This window comes from Caloenas nicobarica, chromosome 3 (assembly GCF_036013445.1).
Source record: "Caloenas nicobarica isolate bCalNic1 chromosome 3, bCalNic1.hap1, whole genome shotgun sequence".
Taxonomy (NCBI): Eukaryota; Metazoa; Chordata; class Aves; order Columbiformes; family Columbidae; genus Caloenas; species Caloenas nicobarica.
Genome location: NC_088247.1, coordinates 46,418,365 through 46,441,257, shown reverse-complemented (window position 1 = coordinate 46,441,257; position 22,893 = coordinate 46,418,365). Strand labels below are relative to the sequence as shown.

At 42.8% G+C, this 22,893-nt stretch overlaps 1 protein-coding gene across 2 annotated transcripts in view; it reads right to left on the bottom strand.

Moving 5' to 3' along the window:
* Positions 1-525: 525 nt before the first annotated feature.
* LIN28B (lin-28 homolog B) overlaps positions 526-22,893 on the bottom strand; it is an 84,980-nt gene continuing 62,612 nt past the window's right edge. For both annotated transcript variants that reach the window (XM_065632601.1, XM_065632602.1), the window contains exon 4: positions 526-895. In XM_065632601.1, coding sequence (XP_065488673.1) covers positions 526-895 — 370 coding nt within the window. The remainder of the gene's footprint in view (positions 896-22,893) is intronic.

Genomic DNA, 22,893 nt, shown 5'->3' with positions numbered 1-22,893 from the left:
GTATCTTTAGTACCATATGGCAGCTTTAAAATATGAAAGCATCCTTTGGTTCACAAGAGAAGTAACAGTCTTAATCTCAGTTCTGTGTGTGGTTTTTCAGGTTCGGTTTGTTTTAAAATGAGAATTCTTGGGTTTTCTTGTTTGTTTTTTTCAGAACGCATTTGGAAATAGGTTCTAGGAATGAGTTCAGGAACGTTTGTGGGTACTGTGCCTATTACTTCACAGTAACATCTTGTGGGAGCTGGAGAGTGGTCTGATGGAAAAAATATATATTTTTAGATATGTACACATACACACACGCGCGTGCACACTCATACACACACATACAGAAGGTAAAACGTAATGCACCCTGCTCAAATGTATTTTGCTTGGAGTGATTTGTCTATCAAAGAAAAAAAAATTCACAGTTCCTCAACAGTAGTTAAAATTCCAGGTCAGCTACTGATAATGACATTATTTCCCCTGTACTTGCATGAGGTAGACATCCCAAGAGGATAAAGAAAAAGGAAAGTTATGACAAACAGTTTAAGTTTTTTTCCTTTTCTGAACAGAAGGCCCCTTTCTGCTCAGTTCTTCAGGCGATACAGACAACTTACTCGACGAAGCCTCCTGCGGTGACCGGCCCGAGCACTCCGAGATCTCCAACCTGCCCTCCTGAGAGTACGATGGAGATGAGTACCCGTGCGTTCCTCCCCCTTCTCTCGGGAAAGCAGAAGTGGAAGGCTGCGGTTCGGCTTCGTGTCTTCCCTGAGAACTAGTGGGCTGCTGCAAGACAGTTTTGTGGGGGCAGTTCGCCACCATGTGCATGATGCTCTGACAGTAATGGCACTTCTTTGGCTGCGGAGGTAGACTACATTCTTTCGCATGGTGGTCAAGGCCACCGCAGTTGTAGCATCTAAAAAAAAAGAAAAAAAAAAAAATAAAGAGAAAGACGGCTCGTTATAAAATGCAGCATCAAACAGCAAGATTTGCTACATCAGGTAAGCTCAGCGTGAGTGTGCACAGAGTCTGCGGGTGAAACAGCAGAGGCTTCTGCACTGATATCCCACTGCGACGGGCTGAGGTAGATTTGAGGTTGTGGGGTTTGTGTGTGTTTTGTTTTGGTGTGGGGTTTGTTTGTGTGTGTGTGGGGTGGGGTTTTTTTGTGTTTTTTTTTTTGTTTGTTTATTTTGTGTTTGTTTTGTTTTGTTTTTTTCCCCCACCCCTCCTTTGTCACACCGGTGCCAACAAACACCTTGTGCTTGGTGCCGAGAATTGTCTCCCCGGGGTCCCGGCTCTCCCCCGCCTGCCGGGCCCGGTCCGGCCCCGCTAGAGGGCACCAGACATTCACGCATCCCGCCGCAGCGAGCACCCCCGTTCCCCCAGGTGTCCGCAGCGTTCAGACGCCGGCCGGCACCCGCGTTCCGAGGCCTGAGAGAACAAACGCCCCAACGCGGGGTGAGGGGACGAGGCGACGCAGCCGCCAGCGCAGCCTCCTCACCCGGAGGGGGCTTCACCCCGAAGTGGCTTCGTTCTGCCCGTCGCCGGGTCTGGCCCACGGCCATGGCGAAACGCGCGGAGAGGAGATGTTGGGGATGCGGTGCCCGGTCACCAGCCAGGCTCCCGAAACACGCGGAGAGGAGATGTTGGGGATGCGGTGCCCGGTCACCAGCCAGGCTCCCCGCACTTCGCCTCCTCCGGGTGGGGGCCAAACTTTTACAATTGCAGAGGGTTTTGTCACGGCACTTAACGGTTTCGATTCAAAAGAAAATAAATAAAAGCCCCGACAAGAGTCATAAAAGGCGGTTGGCTTGTTTTCTCTCCAAGTCCCCAAACTGCGTGCGAGTGGCCGTGCCCTGGGACGCCACCTGCAACAGGACGTCACACGGGCAAGGCCTCCCCAGCTCCCCAAAACTGCTAAAATCCACTAAATACTCTTCTATGGACCTCATTAGCCAGGGGAGTCCTGAAGAGATCTCCAGCAATTCCTTACTGAATCCTCTCGTTTTGTAACGCCAGCCCTTGGATTACATTATTCTAACACAATACGAAGAAATAATTATACTCCTTTTGGCATAAGTGACCCTATGCCCGTCATGTTCACCCCTGAGCTTTCTATTTTGGATATTTTTCTATAGTTTCTGTTTCTTTGTTTTATAAAACTCGCACTGAACGCACAGTTTATTTTATTGTAATTTAACATGCTACTGGAGACAACTAAACTAATAATGATTTTTTTTTTTTTTTGCTTTCCCTTAACCATCAACTAATTTAAAAAACAACTGCACAAATACTTAGGCCTGTTGGAGTCAACTGAAGGATTTAAAAATACTGTAACTATATGTACAAAACAGTGCAATATGTTCTGGCTTGAGCCCACATAAAAATATTTTAAATGTTGAGATTCCTGGAAAGCAACACGGCACTATTTCAGCTAGTATTTAGTGGTAACTACTAGTCTATACAAACCCAAGAAGTCTAGTCCACGCAAAGCTGCATGCGCAGCTGGAGTCTCACCTACAGAATTTGCTTTACCTTCCAAAGAAATGCTCTTGATAAAACCTGTGTAGTTTTTAAAAAGGCTGCAAAATGGCTGTAAACATTTGCAAATCCATTCCAAAGAATAATCCCTCAGCACTTCCCTCTTTGTATCACTTCTTCACTATTAGCAAGATACTAACCATATCTTTATTTCAACAGACAAATGAAAGAACAGAGTATAAGTTGCCCATGGCATGCTGTCATGTCCTACAAGACTGACCTATAATTTAGAGAAGTTAAATTATGAGCAGAACTTCATTATCCTTTCAGAAAACATTGTGATTAAATTGTCATATCTTCCCTGAAAATTAATAAGAAAGAAGAAACCAAACGCATTATACTGAACTCTGCACTTTGATGACAACTGCAGTAACATTCTAGGTAAACTTGTTCCATGTGTATGTCACCACTGCACTGAAGTTTTATGTGATTTTTCAGCGGAATTTAAAGACTATACTTAAACTAGTCTGTCTGCACATACTACAAAACAACACATGAATCAAGAAGAAAATAACATGTGTAAGCCCCATTGTCATTTAGTATTGATTTCCCAAGCACGAACACACTAAATATGATGTAAACTACCAACATCCTAAGAAGAAAACATTAAGCTTTTTCCCCCTATGATTAAAAAAAAGGAAAAAAATGTTTTAAGGTACTAAACAATATCCATCTGACTACTTTTTTCCAAATAATGTTTTCAAATTAGTGACCCCCAGTTGACAGTAACATTCAGTCTTTCTAACTGGCATTCAGCTATGTTTCCCCGACAAGCTTTCTAAACGCTTTCTGGATAAAACAGTAAGGAAGTATAACTCGCAATCAGGAAAACAAAAGAACAGCAACAACAAAAACTCTCAAGTGTTTTACTTTCCCCTCCTCCAATAAATACATTTAAGATTTCACAGATATGGTATTTATTATAATTTAGGTTATATTAAATAATGATGTTTATTATTATCTTCTTCATCAGTTTCTAGCAATGTACTTGTTCCTGGGCTAAGTATAGTATAACACAGTATAACATGAGTGTGCAGACATTCTGGAAATTGTGCGTTCTATCTCAATTCACAACACAGAATTTTATAGCTGTGAATGCATCTTGCTTCCTTCCCTTCATATCACATGTATTTAGAGTGGTTTAAAAAGGAAAGAAGTTTGAAAATAGATTAAAGGGCCTGAGTAGCAGGGTAGCCATGGACAGATCAATTTAATCAGTCACTATGGTATGCACTGTGTTATCCAATTCAGTGAACCATTTCACCTCACCAATTGACCACGAACCTGCTGTCAGGGCCCCTGCTTCCACTCAAGAGGCCTCCATCACCTTTTGCATACATATTTATCAATACATCCTACTTGCAAAATATTGTAATTCCCTGCATTTATTCAAATCACCACTAAAATGTCACCATAAAAGAAAACTCTATCACAAGCGGTTGCGACTAAACTATGATTTAGCTTTTCAGGAATGTTTTTTGTTACCAACCAACTCAAACATCTGGCTAAAGTGTCACATTAGAATATATATGTGCCAGCCGGGGTGTGCCTGGACTTAAACAGGAGGGTGGTATTTATTCAGTTCTTTTAACGATTTATTCATTCCTTGTCAATCACTCTTACCAGCAGAACAGATCACACCCCGCTCTGAAATGCCTTCCCTCTCAAGGGATTTACACCAAAATGGAAATGGTCAGCCACCTCGGAGCTCACAAATGATACCACATGGCATCATCCATGCATATTAAGGTACGGTATTATTAACCCTTTTGTCCAAGATGCTTCAACTCTTTCCTCCTTTCTCCTGTATATACTTATGTTACAACATAATGAAACCTGATAGCACATGATATGCGCACACAAGCTTACACATCTACATCTCTATAGATCTATAGAATGTACAAGCTGACTCCTGCTAAGAAAATTAGCAGATTCTCTTTTGAGTACATTCTCAGAAACTCTAGATTAGTCCAATTATAACAAGTATTTCTTCACTTTAGAAGTGCATGGAAATAATGTATGTTAGCTTAAAAACAACATAGAAGTTTATACATAAATTACATCATGAGATGAATAAACCACAAAAAGCCTTTAAAAGTGCAATTATAGTAAAAGTAACCCTTACAAAAAAGAGACAGCGAGAAGGATTCGTTAAAATAGAGCTGTCTTTCTCACAGTAGCTTCCCATGATTTACTAGGTAGCTTGAGGCTCAAATAACAATGCAACAGAGTAAATAGACAGCAATTATCCTAACGGGGAATCCTTTCTTCACTACAGCGCTGACAGGAAGGCGACTCAGAGTGATTTTTTGATATGAAAAAGATGAACATTTTAATAAAGGAACACTTTGAGGAACTTGCCTAGCATTGTATTTCAATATTTTCAAGAAAACAGTAACAATAATACCTACTAACGAAGACAGAAGAGAGCATATAGCAAGGTTAAAAACCACTTCTAAATTCTCCTTCACTATGGTTTGTGATTTCACAGAACCATATATATTAAAGGCAACATGAACAAGCAAAAAGCATACTGATTCCAACATAAACGATGTTGTTATTAATTGCAATAAACCGATGACTGAAATTCATTAGAAGTACTCGATTTCACAAGCAAATGCAAAATAAAATACTCTCTAGTCTTCTGCTTTTTTCCTTGTCCCAGCGGTCAGCTCCTAGTGAGGATGCACATACTAGGCCTGGTCCTTTCAAAATGGCAATACCCCTGCCTTGCAAATACCCTTGCGACAACGACAGCTCCTGAGCTGAGCAGTAAGGAGGGTAAGCACAACTGCTTGCTTCTTCGTGCTGCTTTATAATATGATTTAGATGATAATCCAATAGATATGACAAGTAGAGAATCGTTTGTGGGGCTCCACACTATTATCTGTCGAGAGAAAAAGCTTTAAAATTACCCTGATAACTTTTTTTGGGGGGTGCAGGGGGGGAGGGGGTGAAGGGGGAAGGGAGGGGTTAACATCTAACAGGGATACTAAGGGGAAGAAAGGCGGTATAGTCAGAGGAAGACTAAAATAATTCACCAGGATATTCCCTACACCACCTCCTCTTTTGTTTTTTCCTTTCTGAATGCTATCAGACAACAAAAAAATGCATCTTGGCTAACAATGCTCTATCTAGCAATGGCAAGGTATTCTAACAGCATGTGCAAGTATGATGTTTTTACAATACTCTGAAGGCCAACTAAGCAGTTAAAGCATAAGGGAAACGTTTAAAACTGTAGCTAAATGTGCTGACTTAGTTAGTGATTACTTTCAAACGTTCCTAAAGACAGGCCAGCTCTTGCAGACAGAACATACAGCAGATCGCTTTCACCACCTATCTATCCACAATCTAACAGAAACTGGGTTCTTGGACAAAATTAAGATGTTTTACTCTTCAAGGGCTTCAGTGACTTGTTTTGATAAGCAGGCTGTGGGAGGGGACACTTGTGGCTGGTGGCTGTGAACACAGAAAAGTTCAGGGAGGTGTGTGCTTGCTCAGGCACCACCTGGGACAAGCGAGAACCATCTCCAACACCTCCGCAGTACTGAAAGAGGCTCCTGGGCTGCCGTGGATCTGCTAATTTCAAATTGTCTTTGAGATAAATACAAGTATATTTTAATTGGTTACTTAAATATTCCACTAGCCAAATTCTGTGTGTCAAACCTGTCACGGCAGCACTCCAAAGACTGACAGGATCACAGGTGATTGCTGTTTAACAGGCACCCCTTGTACGTTACTGTATTATAAAAGGACTAATCACTTCTACTTAATACAGGTATAATATGAAAACCCTTCTTGTTAAGAACCCTACCCTTAAAAGTATAAAACCTGAGTATTTTTTGAAACAGGGCATTACCCTTATGCCCTATAACAGCACATGCAGACCTCATCCTTTTAGAACAATAAATGCTGAAACTAAATATGAAGCTGCAGCCGCTGCAACTTAAAATCAGGCAGCAGCTGTCCCTGGAAAATAAAAAAGTTTGGTCGGCTGCCAGGGCAACAAGCAGCAGGAGCAGCAAGAGCAGCAGCAGCGCGTAGCAGGGGGGAGCGGGAGGCAGCGGGGACCCCCAGGCACCCCACGCCTGCTGGCCGCCCCGCACCGGACACCAGCTCCCCTGGCATTTCACCCTTTCCTCTGTGGCTTTTATCAGGGGATTCCTTTGCAGGCATTCTTTTGGGAGGTTTCTTCCACTCCACCCCCTCCCTAAACCTTTTCAGCAGCATTAAATCCCAGGAGAAATAAAGCCGGCCTGTGTTTTGTTTTTTTTTTTTAAAAAAAAAAAAAAAAAAATCACAGGGAGCAGGAGGGAGCCTTGCATGGCTGTGCCCCTTTGCTGCCAACCGTGCCCTGCCCCCAGCGGGGAATTAACCTGCAGAAACGTGGCCCAGCTTTTCGTCTTGAAAGGATGAAAACGCACTGGTGAGTCAACGAGACAGACACGAGATGCACGGAATGTACGTGCTCTGCCTGTGCCCTCCGGGAGGGAAACTGCTGGAATGTTTCTGCTCACATGCACATTGCTGGGTTTTATGCCATTTTGCTTATCAACCTTGAGTTCTTAAGCTCTAGCTGAACGCAGGGGAGAATGCAGGTAACTTTGAAAACACTCTAATAAGGTATTAGTATGCAAAATACTGAAATAATAATGAAAAAATCATTTAAAGTCAAGTGAAATTATCTTGTTAAATAAACTAGAAAATGGAACACTTAGCGTCTTCATCAGAGCATTTATGGTGTGTCCAGCAAGCAGGGTCACACTAAGGCAGAAAACTTCACTAGCACCCTTATTTATCCATCTGTGGAAAAAAAAATAGTTTAATTTTGAAACTGTAACTATTTTTAGCCAAGTATGCTGGAAAATAGTGTATTATCAATTCAGAAAGCAGCACACCAGGGCCACACTTAGATTCTGGGCGTATTTGCTATCCTGAACCCCTCATTCACGTGAAACACTGTGCAGAGGCGACATGCTGGGAAAGTTAATTGCAGGCTGTTGTTCTTCAGTAAAATTCGCTTTGAAAATTTCCTGTGCTTTACTAGCTTTTTTGAGATTAACAGAAATATCATATTCTAAAAAAAAAAAGACAGACCCAAACCCAAAAACCTAAAGAAATAAAGATGAAATAAAAATGCTCATCTACCTACTTCTCTTTCAAACCCTACAACAAATGATAACGCACCAGAGATCGGAGACTTCCAATTTTGTGAGGAAAAACAAGGTTCCTCCATTTCTTTAAGCTTGCCTTCTTTCGTCTTACAGATAGCTCCAGCTTGCTGACACAAACCCGCTGTCTGCAAGCCTTCCAATAACACGAGGTCGAATATTGATGATGTTTACTCTTGTTACAAACAAATAAATAAAAATGCTCTGTTGTAAACTCAGCAGATTGACTAGTTTTCTGTGGTTAGTTCTAAATCAATCTATTTTCCCTGGTGTATGGCAGGAGTAATATCAATAGGTTACGGTCTTTTGTTGCTTGGGTTTCCCCTCCCCCTCACCCCCCAACAAAGAAGCTGACAAACAAAGTGAGGCATTTGCCTGATAAATCAGGCCTGTTTGGATACTATTTTGCTGAAGTTTGTGAGGAAATGAATTTGTTTAAAATTCACTAATACAATTTTACTGGAAGGTAGATTTTTTTTTTTGAGAACCAAGAAAAACGATGAAACAGAAAGGTGGTTCAAAATGCATAAAATGCAGTCTTTTTCTCCACAAAAATTGAAAGGACTACACAGACAGCAGCTCTTAAAAAATAACCTCGACGATGTCACTTCCATTCTTTCTTCCTTTCCGTGAAACCTTATCTCTGCTATCCACTCAGCCCTCTTTACAGGCATGGAGGAAAATTATTTTTCACATAGTCACATAAAAATCCCTATGAAATGCATCCTCATGGAGTAACGTTTTGGATGTACTTTCATTGGTTACAATAAAAGGGTTTTCTTTATATTGAGAGTTAAGAACTCCTGAAATAACAATTTACAAAGCAAGGTCTTTTTTTCTAAATAACATGAAAGACTGTTTTGCTTCAATAGTATCAATATGGCTTGAAAAGAATGTGTATATTTTAACGGCTTTAACCCATCCAGATAAAGCAGATACAAGATCAGTGATGGAATAAGTCATTTATGTTTTAATCAGTCCTATAGCATGCATTTTGAACATGAAATGTTATACCATGATTTCAAATAAGTCTACTACTATTAATCTTTTTGCATTATGAAACCAGACATACACAAATATTCACAACCACAAATTTCCCTTGTAAGACTTAATTTCTGTGCGAATAATCTTAAACAAAGAAACAAACAAAACACCAACAAACACAAAGAAACCCCAAACAAAACCATTAAAACAGTTCTGTATGCGGTACTTCTAAAACCAATAAGCATCTTCCAGAGTTCATGTTGGTGGGAAGGCTGCCATAAAGATTTGCTCTGGGTATTGCTGCAGTGAGCACCCACACCTGCAGCTTGTTGCCCAAGTTATAATAACTGGGGTGCAGCGCTGGGCAGAAGTGGGACTGGACACAACTACGTAGAACTTGTTTGGCTGTGTCTGAAACCACTCCTGGGTGCCCTTGTTTACAGAAGCATAGTTCAGTAAGACCAGACGCCTTCACAGGGGTGGCTTGAGCCTCCTGGCCATGTGGATAAGGATGCACGCTGCATAAAACCGGCTCAACACTTTCTGGGTCAGTGAGGTGCTGCTCACGAGCTAAGAGGCACGCCTGACCTTATCTGCCTCGCAGCAGAGCCGGTTCTAGGGTTTCCACATCCACTCATCAGCTAATCCATAGATGACATAAAAGGGCGGTAGGTAACTGGAGTTAGTTGTTAAAAATTGCTGTTTCCCTTTTGTTCCTTATTTCGTCACCAACGTTAGCAGCAAATACAAATAACACCAAACAGGAAACAGCAAATGGCATCCTGCTAGTTGCTGGAGCACTGAAGCGAGCAGTGGTAGAGGAAGAGGAGGAGAAAGGCTGCTATGGAAGTTCATAACCTATTCTTCTTCCCCAAATACCAGTTTAGAGTCATATGACTTCAGGTATCCCTTATAAATCGGTATCATGCACCAAGTTTCAGAAATACCTAGCGACAGGAGTACGGACTTGAATCCTGGCCTTGAAATGGATTCTCCAAAGTGTAATAGGATGACTTGCATTAATATAGGTTTCACAAGTGTTAAGGATAGCAGGATTTGACCAGCAACTCACGTCTTCCTTTCATTCTTCAGAAATAAAGGACAGTTACTGTCTGATACACTCGCTATGAGCTATATCTATGGAGATTCTTTCCAGAGCTCAGGGAGCTGACAGAGTATGCCATGTCACACGAAACACACACAGGGCTTCCTTTCCCAACTGTGTAACAAAAGGACATCAAACTTGGTGGCTGCTTTTCCTTGAAATAGCACTTATAAGTTCACAGGTTCAACACCTGCAAGAAGAATTAAGCCATTCAGATGCTCTATAACCACATTTTACTGGCAAGGGAAATCTGTATCACTCTGATGCACTGACTGAGAAAGAAAGTAGTCAGTTCCTAATTCGCTTTTCCAAACTTGCATCTTAACATGTCTAAAATGGACTATCTCCATATACTGACATTATTACTAAATGGCTGTGTTCAGCGTTTTCTATAACACTTTTTTCAGAGGCTTTCAACATCTTACAGAAAAAGTTAATTTTGAAACTTTTCACATCAAAATGCCGAAGCAACAGTAAAGCGTGAAAAGAGGATTTCAGCTGCAACAGGATTAAGCCTCATATGTTAAAGCTTTTAATTCCCACCTGAGGCAGGTAATTCTGTTGTCCCACACTGCCCGAACTCTGAGAATTAAAAGTGAAGTAGTGACATTTTCTACTATTCCGCCCTATCTCACCACCAGAATTATCTTCGTTGTTAATTATCTCTATAATTATGTACATAAAAATAAAAACCACGTTTGTGCACATAAAATCAACATTATTTATTCAAAATTTCCTGCTTCTTTTTTCTTAGTTTGACCTCAGGAGGGCAAATATCATGCACAGGTTTAATACGCCTTTCTCTGAATTCTGTTAATTCTGTATAGAATTAAAAATAATGAAACATAACTGAAATAATTTCATTGTATGTGGTAAACTGGATCACTTTATCCCTCTTGGTTTTGATTATGTAGATTAAGTGATATCACTCCAGTAAAATGGTAACAATGGGGTTAATGTAACTTTTTAAAAATATTGCATCTTCCCAGAAACAGAGCATCTTAATGGTCTTAATTCTGCTCTCAGTTACATGGGTGTAAATCCAGAGCAATTTTGATTACTTCCTTGAGCTTATTCTCCATTAACTTTGTTAACGTAACTGAGAAAAAAATTCCCACTAGGTATGATGCTGAAGAGTCACACTGCAGCAGGCAAGGCTGGCTGAGACAAGCCGTGAGGCAACGCAGCAATGCAGGCCGAAGCCCCTCCGTTCCACCGGTAAATCTGCGTTTACTGGTTGATGTAAGACTTGAAAGCATAACACAGAATAAATCACGAAGTCAAAAAAAAAAGAAAACCAAAGAATTATGGACAAGGTAGAAGAGTGTTTTGTTTGATTCTTCTGCCCATTAATGCTCAGCCATTCGGGTTAAGAAAAAACGAATGAACAATTTCAAAAGTAAGGATGTTTATAGGCCAAGGATCAATTTTCCTGGCATGATGGATGAACTCTGCATCGGGAGATCTAGATAAAACAGGAACCCTAGACTTAAAACATTTGAAAGCAAAGAACCATTCAGATAAGGGCACCACAGTCGTGATCAGTGCAAAGGGACAGCAGGTTACAAGTCAGACACTCTGTGCACTGGCCAAAGAAAAATGCAATGGATATGCCGACTGAGCACAGCACAACCAGCTATCTGTAGTTTTGATCAGAAATGTATACCCAAACCACAACTTCAATTGTGGAAGCCCTGAATTTACAATTTTGAAAGCAGTCACAAAACAGAAGAGAGATTAATATCAGCATCGTGTCTGTGCCTTAACAATTCATCTGTACTCGAAACCAAACAACCCTCCAGTTATCCAGTAGCACTCACTGTGCAAGGCAGGAAAACTGGACGTTAAGCACAGGGAAGCACAAAGGGCAACACGTTCTTAATGCAAGCCCTGAAGTTGCTGTTGAAGGATCAGACCCCTGGCTGGTGGGAGAAGGCACGTGTGTCTCTGCAGCCATTTATGCACAGGCCAGCGCAGTCCCGAACTTCTGTAGGGGGAATGGTTAATTAGTTATTCTATTTCACAGGGCAAATCCCAACTTCTGGCAAAATAAAGGATTACTCAGTTACGCTGGTAGCCTCTCTCTGATCCCAGGCTCTGGGGGCAGGTTAGAAAATATGGAAAGGTGACTGGGACATACTGCAGTGGCTAGGAATGGAATGTATAACATGTCGAATCCATAGGATTTCATTAGCCCTGACTGAAACCTAGTTTCTTCCTGTTATTATTGGCCATACCGCTACAAGGTTATGGAGACAACTCTTAGTATTCATCAAACAGTTAATTACTCCAGTGACAGATCTTCTGCAGGAAAAATTGAGAGCATCCTTCTCCCACAAGACCTTAAAATATCACAGCTGAATCAGCTTGGGCAGTGGATTTGAACTCATAGCTAGACAGAGAACTGGATCTATTTTTTTTTGCCATTCTGGATAAATGCCCGTCGCTGGGTAGCGGGAGCAGGGAGTTGGCTGGCAGGCAGAGTGAGGGAGCCCGGCTGCTCAGCACCAGCCTGGAGCAGGACCCCTACCCCTAGCTCAGCATCCTCCATTTGCGTGAACCCTTCCGCACAGCTGCTCCTGACGGGTGGCATGCAGACGCCACAACCCGCAATCTGTGCAACAACAAATTGTATCTGTGTCAGTTTTAGGTATCTCTATTACTGCACCATTGTAAAAACCACACCACCAACCTTAGGAGCTGCTGTAGGCTTTGTAGCTGAACTCTTCTCCCTGTACTACCCAGAGCCCCCACTGCTGCTTGCGCTCTTCAGGCACAGTCTCCCCACACGTCCTGGTGCTGCTTCCAACCCTGGGTGTAATCCTCTTGGAAATGGTCAGTGACCCCTGCTCCCCACATGAGGAACCCCTGTCTCTTACCTACAATCTACTAATCTTTCTTCGAAAGGCTGAACAACGACCAGCTGGAGATCACAGCAACCTCCTGAATGAGGGAAGACTTGCATCCAAACCTGTCTTTCACACTGAGCAAGTTATGTAGTGGACTCTCAGGGACCCTTTGTGTAGGTTGAAGTGTGCTCACTGGCTTGGGCCACCAAGGCGAGGAGAGGGCTCAGGAGCCAACCTGATAATTTTGTGGGGCTCAGCTGTAAGCTAGAACACCAAGTTGCTGACTGTCTAGTAGAAACCCCAATTGATACAAGACACAGACAGCAAGTAAATTCACATTTTGAGGCTCTTGGCAGCACTCAAACATTACATCTAGGAACCCAACACCATGTGTGTCATTGAAAATAGTAATACCTGAACAGTTTTAGCCACAGAAGACAAGGGACCAGACCTTTCAAATCCTGACACTTCCTACACTATTCCTGGATACTTCCATGAACAAACCAATTGTTTATTAAACCAGCCTCACTCTTGAAAACATGGAAGGCCAGAAAAAATGGCTCCTAAATCAAGATGCCTCTGGTCCTCCTCCTTACAAACCTTCTAATTCTAAATATCCAAAATACTTGAAAATACCCATTTCCAAATAACCGCAGAGTAGAGGGAGACTGTGTCCCATACCTGGGACTCTGGACCTCAAGCACAGCCCACAGATTTCCCTCATGAAAATTCTCATCTTTCCCAGGCTCAGAAGCTGGTGACACAGAGTGTGGCATCACCTTCTGTCACAGGCAGCCTCTGTGATACTGTCGTGTATAATCAAATGTTTACAGTATTTAAATGCCTAAGTCCCACTGACTTCAGAAGCAAGCGAGATCCTCGTAGCTTCAAGGATCTGAGTCTGTGTCCATAGGGATTGTATCTGGTAAAGCAAAAAACCCCCCAAAAAGTTATGGAATTTGTGGTATAGAGTACAACTGTATGGTGATCAGGCCACAAATTAATTGTCATTCACTGAACTAGAGCAGGAATCAAGCACATCCTGGACAATACATAAAATACTTGATTTTGAAATTGTCATCTTTGTTATGGCTACTTCACTGCTGTCCAGCTACTTGGACTGATAGAGAAGTTGCAAAAAGCCATTTCACTTTTGTCTGCAATCCAAACATCACATGGAAAATGAGGGCTATCACAAGCTTAATTGGACTTCTCAAACACAGAAAACCCCTCCATAGGTCTTTTTCATTCCCTGTTGGCAGGAAGCACAAAAATGAGAATCACATGGCAGAAAACACAGTTTCTACATGGTGCAAAAGTCTGAACCAGAATGTCTTCAACAAACTACTGTGCTTAGCTTTCACCCCAGTTTTCGACAAAGCTTTGCACAGCGAGTGCCACCGCTGCTTGCTGTCTTGGCAGCATCGGCAACAGCTCCTGGGGTGCCCTTCTGTTTTCACACTCCGTACAGTGGAACAAGCCAGCAACAGTATGCCGTGCCAGGCGGAACGTGGGGAACTGCCAGGGATCCTGCTCGAATGACGCAACCCATCCAGAACTCCAGCTCTACTACTCTGCATTTCATTCATAGCTTTTCTTTGGTAATGAGAAAATAAATGCAAGATAACCACCCAGTAAACAGCCTCCTTTTCAAGAAGAACACTTCCAAAGATGCATGATCTGCTTTCGAGGATGATTGGTGCAATAACTAAAACTGTTAGCCAGTTCTCAACAGCAAAAGTTTTCAGTTAATTCATCTACTTTTTTTCAGTTTGTAGTGTTTGTTTAGCTTGGTTCACATCACACCTCCAGTTTCAAGGCAAAATAACACACCATTGCATTGGCACAACTGCAGGTGTGATAAACACTGGCAGGAGGTGGGAGGGAGTACATTAAGCAGTGAGATTCCCATCACCCTCCAATACTCTTGCCAGAGGAACTGCAATGTGGAGTCGCACCTCATGTCTGGGGACTTGCCCCTGGTCACAGCACATACACGGCCTTCACATAAATCTATACTAGATTTCTACCTGAGTTCACAAATATGTCAGTCATAATATTTCATTTATCTGATCTGCACCAGTAAGAGTGCGTATGTGAAGAATGGATGAAAGAATCACGCACTGGAAGGTCAGGCACAAGATGCAGATGTCGAACTTAGTTTTGTAAACAGGGTAGCTGTGGCTGAATTCCCTGTCAGTTAGAGACAATGAGCTGGAAGAGAACTTAACTGACCAAAAAGTAGCCAAGTTGGCTGCAAAATGTGCTTTGAGTTAAATACATGCTCAATACAGCACACAAACATGCATATTTTCCCTCCTCCAAGTAAATACGGTTTTACATAATTCTTTTACATATTCCCCATAAAATCAAACATCCCTATTTCAGGTTAACTAATCCTGTTTTTTGTGAACTCTCCCTTTACTCACACCTAGCTAGCTGGGGCATCTCCCACCTTAAGCACATGTAAGTGCTACATGCAGCTGGACAATTTCCCTTCTACCTCCTTCACAGGTTCTGCCTTGCTGCATTATTCTTTCTTCATTTTCCTTCCACTGCAATCCTTGGTGTGGAAGCATTGCACCTGTCAGGACTCAACAAGAATAGCTCTCCAACTATCTTATGATAAAATTATGAAGATAGAGCTTGAGTCAAAAGCTGCAGCTCATAGACAGAGGGCAATCTGGTAGCTACAAAAGGAGATTGTCAATGGTTTGAGACCAATTAGTCATGAGATGACTTCTCAGTTCCTTTTACCTTGCCTGTAGTTACCTCAAACACGGCGAGCAGAAGCCTTTGAGAGGAGCTTGCACAGGTCACCGAGGAGGAGGCGCAGCGTGGTGAGCTGCTGGCTCGGGGCCTTCCTACATGAGACAACTGACATCACTAACTGTTACTCAACGTCTGCTGGTTTTATCGCCCGCAAGTTTAATTGTTTAACTTCAGGAGGAGTATGAAGTTCTACTCTGCTACTGAACCCATGATTTGGGGTCGAAGGCAGATGAGATGGCTAGGTTTCTTGTATTGTATTTGTTCGGTGGCCTGGATCTGTGGATTGCCTTGAGCACCTCTGCAGCAACAACAGATGTATTTTCTCTCTGGAAATCACCTTATATCTTTACCACAGAGTTAAATGCTCAAGTGCTTGTCTTACAGATCATAAACCAGCTCCACAATTGAATCATCAACTTTGATATTCATTCGATAAGAACTGAATTTTTATTCAAGAATGGGACAGCCTATAGGACAGTCAGGTTCTCTTAAAGCATCTCAAAGCCGAGACACAGAGCATGATATCTGCAAAATGCTGTGATACTTCCAATGCTTTATTACACTCAATGGCATAGAGATTAACAGGCTAATGTACCTGTTGATGTACCGCTAGCTCTCTACAACTAAAAAATTTTAAAGGTCATTATTTGCCGTGGTTAAGTATTTTAATGGCTCTGAAAGCAGAACCTTTACAACAGAATACATTTCCATGTATCAATATCCCTTTCAGCTTAAAAGTGGATTTGAGTTTTCAGGTTACCATACCAGCAATGCTGGTGGTAACATTCTCAGGCCTCCAATAATTTCTGCTGTTAGCTGAATCCAGCCAGTTTAATGTACTGATCATATTTTGAGTAAACAATATTTGACTGTAATTCTAATTTATTAACAGGAATTTTTAAAAATGATTTAGCAAAAAAATCTGCACTTTCCAAATAGCACTTACAAATTATCTAAGTGCTACTACTCTCTATCTTTCAAAGAGCATCAATACCAAAAGTGTTTAGCATACATGTTAGGAGACCCTTGCCACGTGCGTTTAGAATGGTGCTCCCTCTAGTCCAGCTCCAGAGTTAAAGCATCTGAAGTGTAAATTGTATGTGACACAGCCGAGGAAACCCACTTTACTTTAACCTTGTTAATGGCGAGGCAGATGGAACCGCTGAGGCCACCCATTGTTCGGGTTTGCATTTTTGTGTAGTGCCATGGTGTAGGTCCATAGGGCCTCATGAATTCCCCTCCTCTGAATATACACTGTGCTGTTAAAGGCACTGAAAGGATCAAGCTCTGCTCTGAGAGCAGCTGGCTTTGTATTTTTTAATGGTTGTTAGCAGCAGCAGCAGGTCCATTCTACTCCCCCATCCTCCCCCTGCCCTTCTTAAAATCCTGATCTGCCAGTTCTTGAGTGAAACCAAGCCTTATGTCCTATGCAGCACATCATACCTTACCTCAGATTTATTCCCCCAAATATTCCTCAAAAAGTCTCAGATTGTCCTTCCCTTGCAGACTCAGGCCATGCTCCAGCAGTTCTTAATCACATGAATAATCATCATGGACTTCATCAACACTCAGGTCATAATTTCCTTCCTGCCAAAGCCAGGTCACCTGCATAATTTTTGTTAGTGATCATTGCTTTCTGAAAATTTGGTCAAATTTCCCTGTCTTGATCTATTTTGTGCCTTTAAGATTAAAATTGAAGCAAGAGGAGTTTTGAGTAAAGATTGCCTGCAGCACACTCCTCTGGCTGAGAAATCCGGGGACGCTTGCAGATTGTTACATGCCAAGACCCATCTGTACAGCACTGGTGATGTAGAAGATAACATCTCGCAATGCCTGTGCCATGATGCAGCAACATCAGTTATTTGCTGATGAAAAGCTGCAACACGCGATGAAACAGAGGTAGTGAAAACCTGACTGGACTACGGCTTGCTGCCTCGCAGGCTTCCAGCTGTGGTGTGAGATACCAGAAGGGGTCAGTGGCTGGGAGAGGGGAATAGTGTTCTCCACGTTTACTCTAGCTGTGGTGTGTGCTGTTTTGAATGGGGTGAGGCAAGTGGCAGGCCATCCCTTCCCTCCTTCTGCCATCAGAAAAGCAAACTGCACCTCACAAAAAGGAGACTGCAACCAGACGTGACTGAATTGCACCACCAAGCACTAAATTGTGTGTCCACCTCTTTGAGAGAGGACCTTGACATACGGGCTCCTGAAAACAATGAAATTAGCATAACTTGCGATGATATTAGTGGGATACTGCAGACAATTAGCTGTTGTTACATGAACTACACAGAGACTTTTGCAACACGGGCTGATAAACCATAATCAGTACTTCAGAGCAAATTCCCTGACCTGTTCAAAGGGACTTGCTTTCGCACTTCACTGGCAGAGTAAGGAAGGATCCCTACCAGATCATCAGGTCAGTGTCTCATCTGGTGTAGGAGACACACTACTCATTGAAATATATTATATTCCTGTCGTTCCCGGCTGGCTTACTTGCCTTTGGGAAGAGGAGCCAGAAGGCACCTGAAGCTCAGCAGTGTAGTGTGAACCTGAATATGGAATCAAGGACCTGATCGTTTATCTTCTTTTCCTTCCCCAAGCTGCTCTAGGCACCCTCAGGAAGAGCATCTTCCCTCTTCCTACATGCTCCCCAAAAGCAGAAAAATGCCATCCAAGCTCCTTCCTGAGGTTCCTATAACTTGACACAAAAGCTTTGGGGCAAGCATGGCTGGCTGCCAAAGGGGAAGACCAATGAACTGGGGAACCACAGGAAAGACACAGGCAGGAGAGGCAAGACACTTTCTCCCCACAGCAAGAAGATCAGTGTAAATTCTGTCCTTTGCCCCTTCATCTTTTACATAGTCAGGTGCAACTTAGGAAAGTTATTTTTAACTTGAATTGTTCTTTAAAGGCTGCCTAGATGCTATGAGATGACTCAGTGGGATACACTGCACAAGGCAGGGCAGTTTTGCACTCACTATTTTGTTAAAAACATTTCAAATTCCAAATCATAAATCACAGGGGAGCACGGGAGGTTCAAAAACAAGTGAAGCTCTAGGGCTCAGTAAACTATTTTTTATCAGTTTCAGAGTTCACATGGTAAAGCTTATTTCAACTGATAATTTTCCCTTGCACACAGATCCCTTTCGAAGACCAGATTACCTTTAGTTCATTTCCATGGTATAAGAAAATAATCTAGTTAGCAAAATACAAATGCTAAGTAAGGTAAGGCATGATTTCCGATTGATGAACTAACATTGCACTTCATCCACTTTTTCTGATTTTTCCAGGTCTTCTCTATTAGTAGGATGCAAGGCTGTCATACATATTTTAAGATCAGACTGGCTTGATTGCTGTTGCCTGCCGTTTTTACGTCCTTCTTTCATGAGTACTCTTTAGCCCTAAATCCATATCCCAAAGCAAAAGCTGTTAATAACCCTGGATGGATGTGACGCTCGGCACTTTAGCACACTAGGATGGAGATTATATGCTCCCCTTGATTTCAGCACGTTAAGCTTCCTTGAAGCTTTGTTTCTTTGAGAGGCAGCTGTCTGCATTTCCATACCTTACCCTGCCTCTTGCCACAAGAGTTAAAAATCACATGTGTATCAGTTAGAAAAAATAGCTGCAAAATTATTTTTCCTATGAAGTCTTGTAGAATGAATTAGCTCAGCTGGTAACTCTCCTCTGATGATGACAACAAGAAAACCTTAAGCTGTCTTATAGGAGGGAGAGTCACCACTAAATCAGAACTTTAGTTGCCAGTATCACACTCTTTGTACAAAAGGAACTCTGAATAACATCAATATCACTGTAGAGCTTTATCATAATTTTTTAAAAAATGAAATGGTTGGAGTATTTTTAACATTTTTTTAAGGTACTTGTTTCACTTTCCTGGTAACTGAGGGCAATTGCAAAAAAAAAAAAAATGCACAACATTGAATTGATTTTATACTGAGTTTCACGAGGTTACTGACACTTATAAATACTTTTCAGCATTAGAGTATTACTGGCTTTAAGTGCTGATTTTATATAACCCTTTCTTTACATTGAGTGAGAAAATTTCATTTGAAGAACTGTCATTAAGACTCTTGAAACATTCACTTCTTGTGTATTACACACACTGTACAATTGATGCATATAGTTAAATCAGACAGAAATAATATAGTTTCTGCTACTGTGTGTGAAACTTATGTTGTTTTTTTTTTTCCTTTGCACAAAGGCAGGTTATCATTTTAGTACATTTAAGTTCCAAAGTAAAACTCTGGAACTGTAACACACTTAAAATAATATGATCACTGGTGAAATAGCAGAACACTACAATAGGAAATGCTAGTTTTAGTACATATCTCCAATTGTCTTCACATCATTCACAGCAGTTCGAACTAATGCAACAGAAACAGAAAAAAAAATGAAATATTGCTTAGAGGAAGCTGGCGGGGAAGGAAGAGCTGTGATTACACCACACGCCACACTCCTCCAAGCCCACTGCTCACATTTTGCAAGTTTTGAGGAGCAGCTGCTGAAAGACAGGAACTGAGAAATGACCACCACATACAAACTGCTCTGCCATACTAAAATGCCAGACCAGAAGTTAATAGTGAATTGAGCCTGATCACTGCAGCTTTTAAGGGTTGCTCTTCAGCCCCAAGAGGAAGTTGGGCACAGAGCTGAGGAACACTGCTCACCTTCCCCATCAGTCGCTGCCTTCCTGCTACAGTACAGTTCAACATACAAGTTAATGGTGTGGTGGCACCAAAGTATCTTAAATAAGCAGGATTTACTTGTCTCCTCCTGTTTTCTTTCCCTGGCCGGGAAAACCACAAGCTGCAGCCCTGCTAAAAGCACAGACCATCATTCTTGTGGGGAACTGGTGTGCAGCAGGATCTGGTACTTCAAGTCTGCACAGCGGTCTGACAGGAGAAGCTCAAATAGAAAAGGCCTGGGATGCTCCTCAAGTATGAATCCAGAGGGTTCTCTGTGAGGTCTTGCTGATGCTCATTTACACCTCTGGCCTTTCGGAGGCCAAACCCAACTCCCCGCTGGGTTTTGTGCTCCTAACGCTTTCCTCCGTTGAACCCTGCCAGCTCTTAGATGACCACCTGCCACCAGTGAGAGCAGACCTTGCATTGCCCCTGCTACAGGGACCACAAAGCCACCGCCACATTGTGGGGAACGTCTCTGCCACACCAAGCAGAGAGTACAACACGTTTCATGCCGAGCTGCCCGTAGGCTGTCATACTCCAGATAAACCCACTGAATTCAGAGCTGCTACCAAGAGGCATCCCCCACTCTGCCACCACCCTGTTTGCTCCCCGGTACCTTTTTTTTTTTCAGGACTAGTTTTTCCTCAGTTACCCTCCCTGAACCGGATCTCTGCAGGATTAGCTCAGCGTCAGCGACCCTGCAGGGAGAGGACCGCAATGCTGGCTGAGGATGCAGGGGGGGCACAGCAGCTGGCTGGCCCCTGGTAATGTGAAACTGCAACCTGGCAGAGACCTGCCTTACAGAGCCAGGAGCAGCAACCATTTATTTTAAAGTCACAGTTCCCCTATAGGAAAAAATAACAAATGGGGATTCAATCTGTTAATGCTGTCCAGCACCTGGGAGATTCCTGTTTCTTCAGCTTGTATAGCACACGGCAGAATAATCAACAAAAAAAACCCCCTAGTATGCTTTATACTTAAAACTAGTGCTGTTCCACTTTCTGAAATTTACAGTATTTTCAACTTAATAGTGTCTCTCTAACAAGCAAAAACACCATGAAAGGCATAATGTATCAGCCACACAAACACACACAAAATCAGTTGGATTGTGAAGCACAGTTGTCAGAGTCTTTGGCGATTGCTGGGGAGAGTTTTGGCAAGCCTGAACCAGACGTAGTTGAACACTAGCTGTGTGTCCCCAGGGGATGTCAGCATGTGACAAGGAAGAGTCCCAAGACCCGGCTATGTATTAATGAACATAGACAGAAGATACAGAACGAGCTGCTGGAAGTTTATGCTCTTGATATTCAGCATATATGATTTACAAGTGCATACAAAGAAAAAAAAATCTCAGGAGCTTCAATGCCTACATCTGCAACAACCTAAATGTAAGTGTTTACTGCATGTTTAAGAACAAAAAATGAAAAAAAATTGTGAAAAAAACCCCTGTGAAATCTGATGGAATATGTCTTGAATTCTCCTTGAGAAAGGGTATGGCCTGGGGTTGTGCCAAGGCCACCTCTGTACTTTCCTCATCTGCTGAGGGGCACATAGCAATCGAATTGCACTTGGTAGGGGAACGCTGACCCGACTAGACTGCAGACTTCATCTTTCTTCTAAAGAGGCTCTTTTCCTCTGTAGAAAGAGCCTGCAGCATAGGCAGAATTAAGTTATTGGCACACTCTGCCAAACAGGTCTCCAGGGCTACATCCATCACAGCATCCTCAGGAGAACTTTCCTGGCCATGTTGTTTGACCATCTCAGCAGTCCCATGGGTGTGCTTGGCAGCATCATGTGTGCTGTCTTCTGAAACACCAGGAGGGGAATTTTACAAGTGCCTGTTTTTACATTTAGCACCATGCAACCCATCCTCTCCCAGGAGGGGCCACCCTGGGACACCTGAGTCTGCTCATCCATATCCCACCCAGCAGCAGAAGCAGCAGCCCTACCTTCGTGGCATCCTTCCTCAAATAGTCCGTGCACAGCCAGGAAAACCAGCCCTCCTGCTCCCCAGGGCTACACAGCAGCCACAGCACACCTGCAGGGAGCTATTCCCCCACCCGAGGACAGCGCAGCCACAGCTGCAGCACATTTCATTTGCGCTGCCTTTCACAGATAATGACACCCCCCACACACAGCATGCCTGGGGCCCCTGGGAGGCTACAATGGGGTGAGCACCTGGCCTGCCCCAGCAGAGAGCCCTGGACACCCCTTTAATCCTGGACCACGAGTGCAAAGCGCACAGCTATGACCTGCGCTGTTCTCTGTCTTGGCCACCTCACAGCTGACTCTTGTTTGGCACTCCACTATCTCTGAATCATGTGAAACAGGCATGTTACAGAAGCTTCTCTTAACTACTCCCCATCTTTTCTAGGAGGGAAAATAGGGGCAAAAGGAAGGTGAACAGTACCGCCTGCCTGGCTCAGGGCAGAAGTGTGCTGAAGACCTGTCTACAGGCACTGGAAGTCATCAGACCACAGAAGGCAGCCCTGCCTCCCTCTGACTGCCGTGGAGAGGTGAGCGTTGCCTACCCACGACTTTTCTGTAATCCAGTCAGCCCCAGTCCCAACAACTACTTAGTTCACATCCAGCAGTAACGTTATCACGTTTCCTCCCCATCTCCAGTTCTTCACACCCCCACATTCACTTCCATCCCAATTCTGCTCATATTTAGCTTTTACACACTGATATGCATGAACCACTTCAGAAGCCACACCTGGCTACTTCAAGGAAATAAGGATTTTTGAACTGGCAAACTTGAACTATCGTTTAATAAAGCAGTGCCTTTT